General features: G+C 35.5%; 1 protein-coding gene across 18 annotated transcripts in view; it reads left to right on the forward strand.

Moving 5' to 3' along the window:
- Window positions 1-15891, forward strand: part of PCM1 (pericentriolar material 1) — a 107688-nt gene that overhangs the window by 78052 nt on the left and 13745 nt on the right. For 7 of the 18 annotated variants that reach the window (XM_055567305.1, XM_055567307.1, XM_055567310.1 and 4 more), the window contains 8 exons: window positions 1271-1333; window positions 1595-1730; window positions 2023-2183; window positions 4681-4756; window positions 5093-5349; window positions 6882-6974; window positions 7066-7180; window positions 8541-8887. In XM_055567305.1, coding sequence (XP_055423280.1) covers window positions 1271-1333; window positions 1595-1730; window positions 2023-2183; window positions 4681-4756; window positions 5093-5349; window positions 6882-6974; window positions 7066-7180; window positions 8541-8566 — 927 coding nt within the window. In that variant the 3' untranslated portion in view covers window positions 8567-8887. Of the gene's footprint in view, window positions 1-1270; window positions 1334-1594; window positions 1731-2022; window positions 2184-4680; window positions 4757-5074; window positions 5350-6881; window positions 6975-7065; window positions 7181-8308; window positions 8516-8540; window positions 8888-15891 lie in introns of those variants that run through there. The other 11 variants (XM_055567296.1, XM_055567299.1, XM_055567308.1 and 8 more) reach the window with 7 other exon arrangements.

The following is a 15891-nucleotide window of genomic DNA, read 5'->3' on the forward strand; positions in this document are numbered from 1 at the left end:
TGTGATATTGAATGGTTTGCCTTGGAAAGGAACAGAGATCCTTCTGTCTTTTTTGAGATTGAGGCCTACCAGGAGGCTTTCCCCTGAGACACCAGCACCCTTTTTTTGACTCTAATCATAAGAGGAAAAACAGGTCAAGACCCAAAACATAAAAAGATAACCCTTCTTGCAGAAATCTAAAGTAGATAAAATCAGGCAGGCCACCTTTTTCAGGCTTTTCGTAATGTTTTTCTTCTAGACATAAGTTTCAGATAATTTCAGCCATTACTTAGAGCTTGAAGAAAATAGAACAGGATGATATGATAAAAATGATAGAGAGGACTGCTTTAGATGGCAGAATCAAGAGGCTCCTTCAGGGGATGAAATGTGAGCTAAGCTATGGAAAGACAAGAGTTTATAATGAAGATGAGAGGAGAGAACTGTTAAGTGTAACAGTTCCAGGCAGAGAGAACCATTAAGTGTAAAAACTTCTAGGCAGGATTGAATGTTTTGGGGAAGAGAGAAACCAGGGAGGCAGGAACACTTTAAATGAGGTGAGCCTGTAGGAGATGAAGTCACAGAGGTAAATAGGACAAGTTTGTGAAATCTTAGAAACTGTTGTAGGGACCTTATATTTTATTTTATTCTAAGCATGATGAAAACTCATAGGAAAGTTTGAGAGAGAGGAGTGTCCTAATCTCAGTTTAAGATTTGTCAGGCTTCGTTATTGAGTATGAATTGTAGGTGAGTAGAGAGAGAAGCAGAGAGACTGCTTGGAAGGTTGTTGCAGTTGTCCATGTAAGAAGTGTCTCAGCTCTTAGTGTGTAAGAAGTGGGTGAGTAAGAAGTGCTTCAGCTCTGAGTGTGTAACAGTAGATACATTAGGACGATTGAGTCAAATGCAGTCTAGTAGTTCAGATGTGGGTAATAAACATAAAGTATAGGCTGATTCTGACTTGTGCATTTCTGTGAATGAAGGGCAATTTACTGAGATTAGGAAGACTGAAGGGAGACGGGGATTTTAGAAGGAAAGGAATCAAGATTTTTGTTTTGGATTTAGTAAGTTTGTGATGTTTCTTAGATATCTAAGGAGATGTCAGGTAGACTGTGTTGCTTTTTGTTTTTCTTCATTTAAAAGATTTATTTAATAAGAGTTGAATTTATATTTCTAAGAAAACAGTAATCTCTTTGGATGATGGTTTAAGAATGCAGGATTTGTTAAAGTTTACTGAGTACTTAAGTGTGATAATGAATGATCACCCCTGAATTCTGCCTAACCGATTTGCTTATAGGCCAAAAGGATTCTTGAAGGAGATCACAGTTCACCTGCTGGAGAAATTGATGATGAAGACAAAGTATGTGCTAATTTAGTGGCTTTTGAAACAAAAGATTAAATAATTTTAGTAGCTTTTACCTTAATGGTAGAGAGCAAAGTAGATCATAAAATATCCTTTCTTCTGACAGAGTTTTATTTTCTTTTAAAAACAACTAAATTTAAAATCATTCTTCATATTTTTTAATTAGATAATGACTTACTAATTTTTATGATAGACTTACTATATACCTTTAAAAAACGTACTTTAAGGAATTAATTACTCAAATTTATTTGTGGCTAGGACAAGGATGAGACGGAAACAGTTAAGCAGACTCAAACGTCTGAGGTTTATGATGGTGACGGCCCCAAAAATGTGAGATCTGATGTTTCTGATCAAGAGGATGATGAAGAAAGTGAAGAATGTCCAGTGTCTATTAGTAAGTCTGAAGGCTCTAGACTAGGTTTATGCATTAGTTCTTTACAGATTACTTATTGAAACAGTTTGTTGCAGTGGAATGAATATAGAATTAGGTGTCAGACAACTCTGAATTTCAGTGTGACCCTGACTAAGTTACCTGTCCTATCAACACCAGTTTCCTAGAACTTATGGTTTTGAAGATTTCAGATACTGTATGTGAAGCACTTACACAGTGTGGCATGCAATAAATGGTAGCTGTTATGAAGTAAGTGCTGAAATTTTTACTTAAAGTTGTGTGTTAATCGACTTAGATTTGTCCAAAGCTGAAACTCAGGCTTTGACTAATTACGGAAGTGGAGAAGATGAGAATGAAGATGAAGAAATAGAAGAATTTGAAGAGGGACCTGTAGATGTCCAGACGTCACTTCAGGCTAACACTGAAACTACAGAAGAAAATGAACACGATGATCAGGTATTCCAGTGCAGACTCACACACTCTTCACCAGTCTTCCTGTGACACCTAAAAGCATGTTCTTTTTAAACATGCTAAAATCAACAGCTTCCCCATTCTCATTTTCATGAATATAGACTTCTTCAATATCCTTATTGAAATCTAAAACACTTACTATTTTTTTTTATTCAGCAATGTTTTTACATTTAAAGCACTTAAAATATTTTAATAACAAATCCTGAAAACTCTGTGATGACTTTAGATTTTTATTTGTAACTTATGTTTTTTCTAGTTTTACATGGAAGTAGTATGTAATAAAATAAAATCATTCCCCTTCCTATCCTCACCTCATCCTGCCCCAGAGGCAAAACTTTGTGTGATTTCTTCTGCTGTTTACCCTCTATCTAAATAATATGTGTGTGTATTTATTTATTTGTGTATGTGTTAGATGTTACCTTTTGAATTCTGTTATAGCAGGTGAAGACTCTCAGGTCACATATGATTCCTCATTTAAGCACGTCTTTTGATTAAATCTGTTTTAATCAAATATTTAGATTTAAATGAACCATGCAAATATTACTGGCTGTTGAGCTAAGCAAATAGTGTTTACTGCTTAGTCTTGTACGTTTTTTTCACCCAAATTTAATAACTGTCTCAATTTTTAATTTATTTTCTTTGATCACATACCCAAGTGCTTGCTCTGGCCACCAGTAGCTTAATAAATCTCTCAGAATTTTCTTCATGAACCAGTCAGTCAGTTTTGTCCTTTCCAGAGCTTTCTTCCTTCCTGCTCCATTCTGGGTTTGGCTCTTCTTTAGACCTATAGATAGCTACCAGCTAGGGAATCCCCTCTTTCGTACTTTTAGGTCTCAGTTTCTGGAATCAAATCTTGCCTTTCTCTTCTTGTTTATCACCTAATTTTGGTGGAACACATCTTCCAGTCACTCTCTAAGAAAGAGTGCAAAACATATCTTGACTTTTTTTTCCCCCCTGCTCAATGTCTGACTCTTTTAGACCCCATGGACTATAGCCCACCAGCCAGTGGGTAACCATTCCCTTCTCTAGTTGCCATTTTATATTGTCTGAGAAAACTCAGTATTTCTGTGTTGAAAATCATTTCCGCTCAGGTCTTTGAAGGCCTTTCTTAGTTCTGATTTTTCATATATGTCCTTTTTTCTTTATAACTCTAGAAGTTTTTTGCACCTGGAGTTCTGAAATTTTACAGTGATAATATACATTGTTGCCGGTCTTTTTTATTCACTACACTAGGTGTACTCAGTTGTCTTTTTAATCTGTAGCATGTTTTTCAGGTTTGGTAAATTTTCTTTAATTTCTTCCTCACTATTTTCTCTTCTTTTCTTCTGAAATAAATGTTATCAGATGTTAATTGGCCCTATTTTCTCCTTTTCATTTTATTGACCCATTGATCTGTTTTATCACTTTCTGGGAGATTTATTTGGCCTTAACTCTATGATATTATTTTTAGTTCAACTGTCATAATTTTAATTTCTAAGTACTTTTTTCTGATTGTTACTTCTTTTTAGCACCCTTTTACTTCATGGGAGCAGTATTTTCTCTTACCTACACATAAAGGCTTTCTCCAAATATCCACTCTACCTTTGGTGCTGACATTAAAGAATAATACACCAAAAAGCCAGTTGAAATTCTTTTGGGCTTTACTGTGGGGCAGCCAAGTAGATAACTCTTTGATAGAAAATCCTAAATGTCAATTCCTATTGGAATAGTTTAATTTCTCCAAAGTAGGGAGGGTCCGCCCATCTCCTTCTGCCTGGTAGGAGGTCCCTCTCCTTGGCTGTTGGTGTTCTGAACTTGGGTGTAGGGTTAGGGCTGAGGGTCCCACCGTTATACAGCCTTGCGCTAGATCTTCCGTTTCATTTTGACACTGTATCCTGTCACTCATGCTTTCCACAGCCTGCCCCTTCCATGGTGCCCCCAGGTCTGAGACTCACTAGCTCATTTCCTCCAAAATATAATTTCCAATTTTCTATTGAGCCTGGGGAGGGAATCTTTTAAGTGTCCACGTTTTTCTCAAGCAGCTTCAAACAACCTTCATCACCACCCCCTTGTCACCAACTCCCACCCCACCACTGTATTCCTTCCTTCCTAGAATCTGGGGCATCCAATTATGAGGTGAATCTTCAATTTTCTCTCCTCCTACAGACAGCAGTTAGCTTGTTCATCCTTCTCTCCTTTCCTTCAGTTAACATCTACATATAAGCAAGTATCTTTTAGTTTCATTTAATATAGAGTCAGGTCTGAAAAAAATAATAGTAAAATCTATAATACTCCAGTTCTTTGTGTTATTCTGAAGTTAAGAAAAGTAAACTTTTTAAACTTAGCCATCTTGAAATTGCAACCACAGCCTTCTTGAAACACTTCTAGAAGATTATTTTAAAATTTCCTTGTATGAAGGTCTCAGGTTGGAAATACCATCCATCTCCTGTATAGTGACTATATATTTAGGTCCCACTACTAAGACATTATTTTTTCCTTCTAGGTTCCACAGCATGATTTTGAAAAATCATCAGAAAGCAAAAATGTCCCATCAGAACAAGAACCCACTACTAGTAAAGGTAAAAAAAGTTTAAAATTTCCATTTTAAAATTATCTGCAGTGTGTCCTTTATGTGCTTAAAAACAAAGAAATCTAAATTCTTAGCTAATGGAAGTTTGAAGGTATTTTGGACGTGATACATGTCTTTTTTTCTCTCCCTAAATCCTGTGTAGAAAATGCTAGGGCTTTGTTTCTGCAAACAGCTGTTAAAGAAAAGTTGACAAATACTTAAACACAAATTTTGTAAGGAAAGTAGTCTCATTATACATTTATACATTTTAGTCTTTATTTGGCACATTAGTAAAACTTAATGACAGTTGCATAACACTAATGTTAAGACTTTCTTTTGATGACAGGTGACCAGAATAGCACTCCTGTGAAGCCCTGTTACCTCAGTATCGTGGAAAATGAGCAACCTTTAAATAGCCCTGTCCAGAAGGACACTCTCACTACCATCGACTCATCCAGTCAGCCTAACCCTTTGCCTTTACCTTTAACTGAAATTGAAACCTTGGTGCCTAGAGTCAAAGAAGTGAAATCTGCTCAGGAGACTCCTGAAAGTTCTTTGGCTGGAAGTCCTGATACTGAATCTCCAGTGTTAGTGAATGACTATGTAGGTATCGTGTGCATTTCATTTCTGTGCCCCTTTCTTCATTTGCAGGTTAACATTTCTCGTATGTAAACACAACTCCACTTTGCGTTTGGGTTTAGAAACTGTTGGAGCATACTTATTTCTCATTCAGACTTATTTTAAACTCAAACAGAAGAGTGATAGTGAACCAAGATGACCATTTCAAAACCTACAATTCTACTTTTCATAGTTTTGAGAACCAAAGAGATGAATTGTATGTGGTAACCTTGAGAGAGTTCATTTGACAGCAGTAGAGTCCCTGTCTATTTATAGTGAAGGATGAAAAAGTAAGCTAGCAAATTTGCATTTATAATGTAAGTACGTAAGTTTAGTTTTTCTCCAGACATTTGTTTCAATTTAATTTTATAGCCAATAGGTTGTTTTTTGGGTCCTTGGGTTGTGTATGTTTTATATACTTTCTCTTGTGGGTAAAAATGAAGGGATTTGTAATAATGTTCTTTAAGTCTAAAGAACATGTTTCACATATTTTTTAATCAACATCAGTTTTCTTCCAAAAGATATGTTTATAATATAATTTCAAAGCTTCTCAGCAAAAGGGGGCTTATAATATTTCAGAAACAGTAGAAAGAGTATCTTAATTGTTTTATTTGCTTCACTAACAGTAAAATTTTCCTTTGAAAACTGTAAAAGTCACTTATTAGGTTTCTTACTGTTATTATTTGATGAGTGCATAGAATTGCTACAGAAGGGATTTGCTCAAAATTTACTTGAAGTTAGATCATAGAAGGTCCTGAAGGATTTTGGATTTTAGGCAGGGAACACTATTAAAGGTCTTGTGCAAGAAAGTGAAATGGTCAGAGTCACGGATTTTGAAGATGAATCCGATGACTGTATAAGAAGTGTTGTTGAGGAGTCAGAGTTGAGAGTCTCCAATATCATATAAATACAAATTGAGCTGAATGAGAGAGGAATGGGTGAGAAATGTTTCAGGAAAAAGAACTTAAGGTTTCCACTTGGGTAATTGGTAGAGTGATGATACTATTAAAAATCAAAGAACTGGGAGAAAACGCTTCAGGTTTCAGAAAAACAGTGTGAGGTGATTTTTAATAACTTTTGTGAATTACTAAATTCACACCTCATCTTTCTGTTTGAGCTTCCAGAGTTGATATTGAAAGTCTGTGTTATATTCTTCTGAGTACAGCTCTGATGCATTCTGTTAACATATCAAGAAATGAGGGTTGTCGTAATTATTTTAGCCCTCAATGTAACTACTACTGTTTCTTCCTTTAACCTGTATGAGCGGGCTCTTTGTAAAATGGGTGCACAGAAGCTTCACTGTGTGCCCACCGTTACAAGTGGGCAACCCTTCATGTTGAACTCTAGATTTCTGTTCTACTCATTGAGCTAAATATAGAAGAAAAGCAAATATGACAGAATTACTGACATCTATACACATGTGAGAATCCACTTTATCTCTTGGCATGGATGACTTTGGTTTAGATCCAGAGATAGAGTGGATTGCCTTCATTAAATATAATTTGTTAATCTTATAGGAAGCAGAATCTGGTAACATAAGTCAAAAATCTGATGAAGAAGACTTTGTGAAAGTTGAAGATTTACCACTTAAACTGACAATATATTCAGAGGTATTTCACTCTCTTTAATTACAGTTGTTGTTATATAGCAGATATTGTTAAGATGAAAAATGATTTTGTATTTTTCATTTTCATTCTCCAGGCAGATCTAAGGAAGAAAATGGCCGAAGAAGAACAGAAAAACCACTTATCTGGTGAAATATGTGCAATGCAGACTGAAGAATTAGCTGGGAATTCTCAGACACTAAAAGAACCTGGTAAGAGTTAGCAGTTTTAATCATATCACACTGAAAAGTTACTGAATCTTGATACCATCATTTTGTTTTAGTTTTTAAAATGTGCTACTAGTACCTGGAAGATAGAAGCCAAACATTAGAAAGGAAGCATAATTCTATAAAAATTTTAGTTCCACTGCCCAATTTATAAAATAGTACTATCAGATAATGTTTTCTATTTTTTAGTTTTAACAGTGTAATAGATGCACATGGCTTAAGAAAGAAAGCTACAGAGGAGTTAGTGATGATTGTCAAGAGCCCATTTCTTTTAATCATTGGTTTTCACTTCTTTTGGAGGAGGCCCTTTATATCTCTATATACTATTCTTATAATTTTCCTGAATTTTAAAAATTAGATAATGTTTCTTATCTCCCAAATGAAAAGTTATTTACACCTACCTCTTCTTTCAGTGTTTCTGTTATTTTTGGTTTTTCTGCTCCCTTTGTTCTTATAAATGTACGCATTTTCTAGTTCTGTCAGTTTTGGTCATTACCCAACTGCTTGCTCCTCCCTTTTTCCTTCTCTGTTCGATTTACTCATTTCATACTTTATTGACCTTATTAAACACACTTATATTCTGTTTTTGTAACTATAAAAATGAAATCTTTTATACTTTCCTGAAGATGATTTTATGATTCATTGCAGAGCCAAGTGATAGTCCCAGGAAATCTGGGAAGATTTCCTTCTTTTTGGGTCTAATAGCACAACCCAAGGGCCACTCAGAGGAGAACATTTCTTGCATTAAGGTCAAGGATTTTCTGTTTGTTCATCAATTGATTAAACTCAAGATTTTTTGTTTTTTTTTAAGAAATAGGGTGACGAGAAGAGAAACCATGTATCAAACCTTCAGTTAATCTCCCAGTTTTCAGCCCATTCCTGCCTGTTAGGGCTGCAGATGGTACCCTCTCCCCTGCTGCCTGTCCTCGCGTGTCTGGGCTGCAGCTTCCTCCATGCTGCCCTGCGCCTCCATCTGTTCTCAGCGTTCTGGAAATTTGTTTTTATCTCCTATCCTCTGGTTCTCTCACAACCACTTCTTTTGTTGGTCTGGATTTATTCATTTTTATACTTTTTTTTTTCCGTAATGTATTTTTTGTTTTGTTCTTTTCTGAGAGCAAGTATGTGCTCAGTCTGCCATCTTAAGATGGAAACCCTTACCTGTGCCTTTTAAACTGTTGGTGGTGTCATCAGGGAATTATTGTAGCAAAGTAAGTTTCTTTTCTAATAACTTTATATTAAAATTGAAAGTTTTAAATGGAAGAGAACAATATTAAACTAAATTCTGTAAGGTCATATTAACTCAGTAAGTAATTTATAAGGCATTAACCATGATTCTGTTTTTCAGAAACAGTGGGAGCCCAAAGTACATGAGATGTCTCCAGAGGCTCAGCTAACTCTTTCTTGACATAATCAATACGTATATGAAAATGGCACTAAATAAACATCTGTTTTAATCTGTATAAAATGTAAATCAGTTTGACACTGCATTTTTGGTAGGTGTGCTAATCTCTGCCCATGGCAGTTTAAAACATCAAAAACTGAATTCTGGACAGATTCAAGCCTTGATACACTGTGGGGTTTTTTTCTTTTTCTTTCATTTTTTTGGTCCTGATTTTTTTCCCCATTGGGATGTTTAGTAACGTAGAATTTAAAATGTAGTTTTAAATAAAGTTTGGACTTATCTGTAAACTATCTTTTTTGAAAATTAGGTTGAATTCTATACAGCAAGTCACTGTTCTATATAATTAGGCTGTTCAGAGAAGAGCAATGGTCAGGAGTTAAATAAATATACTATTTATTATAAAGCCCAGCCTTTAGGCCAGGCTTCCAAATAATGCCAGTGTTGCTGCTATTGAGTCTGATATTCTTTTAGATACCTGCAAGTCTTATTCCTTTGCAAGAATAGGACAGGTTATAAAGGTATCCAGGATTTCTGAGAAGTTATTATAGAATATAAATATTCTATTCAAATTGGATAATAAGTTTAGAATACTTGTCCTTAGTACCTAGAATTTACATAATTATCTATTAGATAAATATTTTCTAGAATTTCAATTCATATCTGTGTTGCCTCAGTTTAAACGTTAAAAGAGAGAACATTTTCTATAATTAGAGAATATTTCCGCTTAAACAAGGAAAGTAACATTGTGATTACTTTAAAAAGGAAAACCAAGCTCTTTAAAGTAGGGATTAATAGAACTAAATTTACGTACCAGAGCACTAAGGTTCTATTTGCTTTTGGACAACCTTGCTTTTTGAGACGATAATTTAGGCCAAAACGTAGCAGTTGTCTCTGTGTGTAGTGAGAGAGAAGCAGGTGTGCAGATGAAGTACTGTATGGAGTAATGAGAATTACATGACCTCTTTATCACTAAGCAAATCAGCTTTTCAAAGGTGGTGTACTTGTAGATCCCATCTTGCCGTATACCAAGTTAAAGGCTTCACGAAGCCAGTTAACAAGTCAACTTTACAGACTGTTCCTTGAATAAAATACGAAGAATTATTCCAAATTAGTCTTTTAAATTTGTCAACAGTTTACTGAAATACCCCATAAAAAAAGAATTTGGTTGGTATTCCTTCGAAATTCTTGCCTGATACTTCAGTGTAAAACTATAATGTCCAGTCAGGGAATATTAAATGAGGATTTCCTTCTGAGGACATTGACTATATTGTTCTGTAATTTAAATTATGTGAAACATATATCTCCAACTTTATTAAACTTACTCAGAACACTATCATTCCAGAAGCAGGAATTACTCAATTGGCTTGACTTCAGGGAAATTGAAGCATAGTAGGTATACATATATATTATATGTATACTTAAGTTCTAGATTTGTTTTCTAGACTCTGTACAGAAACTTCATTTTGATACACTCAAGCCAAGCCTTACACATTAAATATTAAGACTGTCTCTCTCTCTGCATACAAATTAAAGATGGATACAGTGGAATCATTGTACTTAGATCTTAAGTTATTGTAGTATCTGTGAACCTTATCAAATTTGTTTATTTGACTTAACAGCTGTTGTAATCTGGTCTTTTGTTTTCTATTATAGTAGATAATTTAGTTTTAAGTGCTTGAGAGCAGATAACTTGTTTAATATGTTTTTCCCTGGTAACTGTTGCTAAAGGGTTAGGCATTCAATATGTAGTTTGTCTTAATTTTTAAGTTAAAAATTTGGTTAGAGGTAAAAGAGGAAGAAAGGTCAAAATAAGTGAGAGAGAAACCTAGGCAGGTTGAAATAATGCCTACACGACTGAGCTCACCCGAATGTGCAGCAGGTACTCTTTGTATTTTTAACATTCACTTTGGGTAAATGCTTTTTCACTGTTAATAAATGTGTATCCTGCATACAACCCTGAATTGCATTTTCATTTAAATTGACATACTCACTTATGCTTTAGAATTTATTCCAGATTTTTGGCTTAGTTGACAATTTTAAGTGTGTATAAAAAAAGAAAAACTCAATACAAACTATTATATATAAAATAGAAAACAATAGGGTTCTACTGTATAGCACAGGAAAGTATTCAGTATCCCCTAATAAACTATAATGGGAAAGAATGTGAAAAAGAATATGTGTATATGTATAACTGAATCACTTTGGTGTATGTATACCACACACTAACACTACATTGTAAATCAACTATGCTTCAATTAAAAGAAAAAGAAATGAAAGATAATGACATATCAACCAGCCAGCGAGATTTATTAAAGTAGAAACATTTTTTACAGCGCAGTTGTGCGCTTCTATTTTTTAGTTACATCTGTCTTACATACTGTGTACAGAAAATCCTCATGTTTACTCAAAATTAGATTGGTATATTTCTTGTTCAACTTTCTTTAATATAAAAAACTCATTTTTAAAAATCTGTCAAAGAAATAACTGGCTCTGGGTTTCACTTGTTTCACTGTACAAATACAGTTGCTCAGTTGCCTTGCCTGGAGGAACCAGCATTTCTTGTTCTTTCTGCACAACTCGACGTTTTAATGTCCACTGTCTTTACACGTCTAGTTTTTTCCTCATATTAACTAGTCTCTTTGGCTGACCCACTTTCCATTAAAGGAAAAAGGAACACAGGAAAATTCTGTGCCTACAAATGACTGATTCATATATGAACAGAGTTTTAATTATCATATGAGTTCATTTTATCTGCCCAGACTCAGAAATATCCACAACAGAATATCCTTCAGGCCCAGCAGTTTATAGAAAGCTATTGATTTATTTGAAAACTAATCACGGCATGTTTCAGTATAACAGAGTTCTGTTTTCTCATATACTTAATATATTTCTTGCATTATGACTTTTCCTATGTGTAGTTATCCCAAGTGTACATGTCTGGCAAATCACATGTAATTAACAATATAAATAGTATAGTTATAAATATTAAGAATATTAATCAGAAATATTAATTAGAAATCTTCACCTTTAATGAGCTGAATATCCCAGAGTATAGTTGCATGTTTAAGGCCATTTTGTTAATCAAGTGATATCATGAAAAGACTGAAAATTATAAGTGCTATACCAGCCCACAGTGATAGCATTCAGCATTGGCGTTAAACCTCACTCTTTGTTAGACTGTGTCCATGTATATACATTTCAGGGTTTTTTCCATTTTCATTGCCCCTTCACCTGTCTCACAGTTGATACTCAGTATATCTTCCTAGAAGAGTATGTGTATAGGCATATCACACTCTGACAGATGAAGTAGTGCTTGTGGAAATGCTTTGATGACAAGTGCCATATAAATGTCAGGTCTCATTTACATATTCATGTTGGAGAAAAGAAAGCCAAAAAAAAAAGGTTTAAGATTCTCCTCAAGCTTATACAGCTCAATAGTGAGGTTTTTGCTTCCTTTTCGGTGTGCTAACTGACATAATTTAAAATCTATTTCCAAAACAGAGTTTTTAAAACTACTTATCAGAGCCTTTTCTGACATGTTCTGCTTATATACTCAAGTAATTTTTCCCTCTTTTGGTAAAGAGGCAAAGTCTAAAGAGCCTTCATTATAATGGATTTTAGATGTGGAGTTTTCCCACAGTGTCACTTTCACCAAGTTACCTTCCTTCTACTACTTCATTTTATTTACTCCTCTTTCTATTCCCTCACTCTTACTATCCCCAAATCACCCAAAATGTTTAATAAGACACAGGAAGAGTAATTGAGTTTGTACTACAAAATTAGTATTTCAGATAGCTTTTTGGTTTTTATGTTTGTTCTTTACTCAAGTGTAGTTAATTTACAGTATTAGCTTCAAGTGTGCAACATGATAATTCATTATTTTTATAGATCATACTCCATTTAATGTTTTTATAAAATACTGGCTCTCTGCCCTGTGCTGTGCAGTATGTTCTTGCAGCTTATTTACTTTATATGTAGTAGTTTGTGCCTCTTTATTCTCTACCCCTGGCTTGCACCTCTCTCTTTCCTTCTCCTCCTGGTAACCACTAGTTTGTTCTCTATGAGTCCGTTTCTATTTTGTTATACTCATTTCTTGTATATTTTAGATTTTACATATAACTGATAAGATATATATTTGTCTTTCTCTGACTTATTTTCTAGGCATAATACACTCTAGGTTCATCTGTGTTATTGCAAATGGCAAAATTTCATTCTTTTTCATGGCTGTGTGTAATATTCCATCGTGTGTATGTGGGCATGTGTGTACCGCATTTTCTTCACCCATTCATCTATTGATGAGCATTTGGGTTGCTTCCGTATCTTGGCAATTGTAAATAATGCTGCAGTGAACACTGATGTGCGTGTATCTTTTCAAATTAGTGTTTTTGTTTTCTTTGGGTATGTACCCAGAAGTGAAATTGTTGGTTCATATAGCAGTTCTATTTTTCGTTTTTTTTGAAAAATTCCCATACCATTTTCCATAGTGGCTGCAAATGTGCGTTCCCACCAGCGGTGTACACGGTGTTTTCTCCACATCATCAACAACACTTACTTGTTGTTCTTTTTGATACTAGACATTCTGACAGGTGTGAGGTGACAACTCATTGTGGTTTAGATTTGCATTTCCTTGATGGTTAATGATGTTGAGCATCTTTTCATGTGCCTCCTGGCCATCTGTATGTCTTTGGAAAAATGTTTATTCAGATTATCTGCCTATTTCTTAATTGGGTTGTTTGTTTTTCTTTGTTGTTGTATGAGTTCATTGTATGTTTTGGATACTAACCCTTTATCAGATAAATCTTTTGCAGGTATCATCTCCCATTCAGCAGGCGGCCTTTTCCTTTTGTGTATAGTTTCCTTTGCTGTGCAAAAACTTTTTAGTTTGATGTGGTTCCATTTGTTTATTTCTGCTTTTGTTTCCCTTGCTTGAGGAGACATATCTAAAAAAAAATTTGAGGGGACTGATGTCAAAGAGTATACTACCTGCTTTCTTCTATGAGTTTTGTGGTTTGTGGTCTCTTACATTTAGGTCCATTTTGAGTTTATTTTTGTATATTGTATAAGGAAATGTTCTAATTTCATTCTTTTATGTGTAGCTTTCCGGTTTTCCCAACACCACTTATTGAAGAGACTGCCTTTTCCCCATTATGTATTCTTGTCTCCTTTGTCGTAGATGAATTGACCATAAGTGTGTGGGTTTATTTCTGGACTCTTGACTGGATTATTATGGTTGTTTCTCATTGGGCCCTACCCCTTTCTTCCTTGGCTTTCTGTAACCTAGTCTCATCACAGTAGCAAGAGTGGTTCGGTTCAGATGTTAGTAGCTTTTTCTATTTCATTTCAAATAAGCGCAAAACAGTCTTTCCAAGGCCCTACAGGATGAGTTCTCAACCTCTACCTGACTTCTCAGTTTGCCCGTTATTCACTCAACTTGAGTCACAGACTTTGTGCTGTTTCTCAAACATGTGCTCCAGGCCCCCTTGCACTCCTCACCCTTTGCGTTTGCTGTTCTCTCAACCTAAATGCTTTTCTCAGCAATTTTAATGACACGTTTAGTGAGATCTGTGTGTATCCAACTTAAACAGATGACTCTCATTCCCTTGCCAGGTTTTTTTTTTTTTTTTTTTTTTTTTTTGGTCTATTACTTACCAATTAACCCTTTTTTACTTACTTGTTTTCTGTTTCCTTTTTACCCTGTAATTAAGGGGAAAGAGCAGGAATTTTTCTCTGCTTCCTCTATTGCAGAATAACCGATTTTTAGAGCAGATCTTGGCGTATAGAAAGTGTTTACTGCCTATGAATAAATGATTAAATTCTGTTAGTGTTTCAAAGAGAGGTTCAAGTTGTTACATTTTACTAAGTAGGATTGGCTATCTCATTTAATTATGACAGATTCTTTTCCACTTCAACAGTTTTGAAAAGAACAGTGTAATAGTCCTATAATAGTGTATTTCAGACTGAAATAGTTCCAGCTGAGGAAAATACAAATATATTCCTAGCTATTATTTTTCAGATTTGCTAATAGGTAAGTCATATGCCTTGATTGATATGATCAAAATGAATATAGAATTATTTAAAATGAAGTTAATTCAGTGATACGACAGTAGATTTTAAACCAGTCATTGGAAAGCCATTCAAAAAACCAGGTTTTTATTCAGATTTAAGAATATCTACTAAGGGTTTCTGGGAAGGGACTGAGAGACACAGCTCCCCCCACCCTACCCCCTGGTTTTCCTACTAAATGACCCATTTGGTACCACCTGTAAGTTTGGCAATATGCACCAAGATTTTTTCATATTTATTTATATCCTTTGACAGAGCAATTCAGTTTCTAAAAGTGTATCCTAAAGATGCTATGCTCTGCTAAGTCGCTTCAGTCGTGTCTGACTCTGTGCAACCCCATAGACAGCAGCCCACCAGGCTCCCCCGTCCCTGGTATTCTCCAGGCAAGAACACTGGAGTGGGTTGCCATTTCCTTCTCCAATGCATGAAAGTGAAAAGTGAAAGTGAAGTCGCTCTGTTGTGCCTGACTCTTAGCGACCCTATGAACTGCAGCCTACCAGGCTCCTTCGTCCATGGGATTTTCCAGGCAAGAGTACTGGAGTGGGGTGCCGTTACCTTCTCCGATCCTAAAGATAAGTTGTAACAATTCTTTTTATGTTCTCAGTTCAGTTCAGTCGCTCAGTCGTGTCTGACTCTTTGGGACCCCATGAACCACAGCACACCAGGCCTCCCTGTCCATCACCAACTCCCAGAGTTTACCCAAACTCATGTCCATCGAGTCGGTGATGCCATCCAGCCATCTCATCCTCTGTCGTCCCCTTCTCCTACTGCCCCCAATCCCTTCCAGCATCAGGGTCTTTTCCAATGAGTCAACTCTTCGCATGAGGTGGCCAAAGTATTGGCGTTTCAGCTTCAGCATCAGTCCTTTCAATGAACACCCGGGACTGATCTCCTTTAGGATGGACTGGTTGGATCTCCTTGCAGTCCAAGGGACTCTCAAGAGTCTTCTCCAACACCACAGTTCAAAAGCATCAATTCTTCGGCGCTCAGCCTTCTTCACAGTCCAACTCTCACATCCATACATGACCACAGGAAAAACCATAGCCTTGACTAGACGGACCTTTGTTGGCAAAGTAATGTCTCTGCTTTTGAATATGCTATCTAGGTTGGTCATAACTTTCCTTCCAAGGAAAAATTCTAGATAATAGTTAGTCCTTTGTCTTATATATTTGTTTAAATTATTTCCTCCCAGTCGGTGGCTTGTAGTTATGATTTTTTTCTTGTTAAATGT

Source organism: Bubalus kerabau, chromosome 2, assembly GCF_029407905.1.
Source record: "Bubalus kerabau isolate K-KA32 ecotype Philippines breed swamp buffalo chromosome 2, PCC_UOA_SB_1v2, whole genome shotgun sequence".
Taxonomy (NCBI): domain Eukaryota; kingdom Metazoa; phylum Chordata; class Mammalia; order Artiodactyla; family Bovidae; genus Bubalus; species Bubalus kerabau.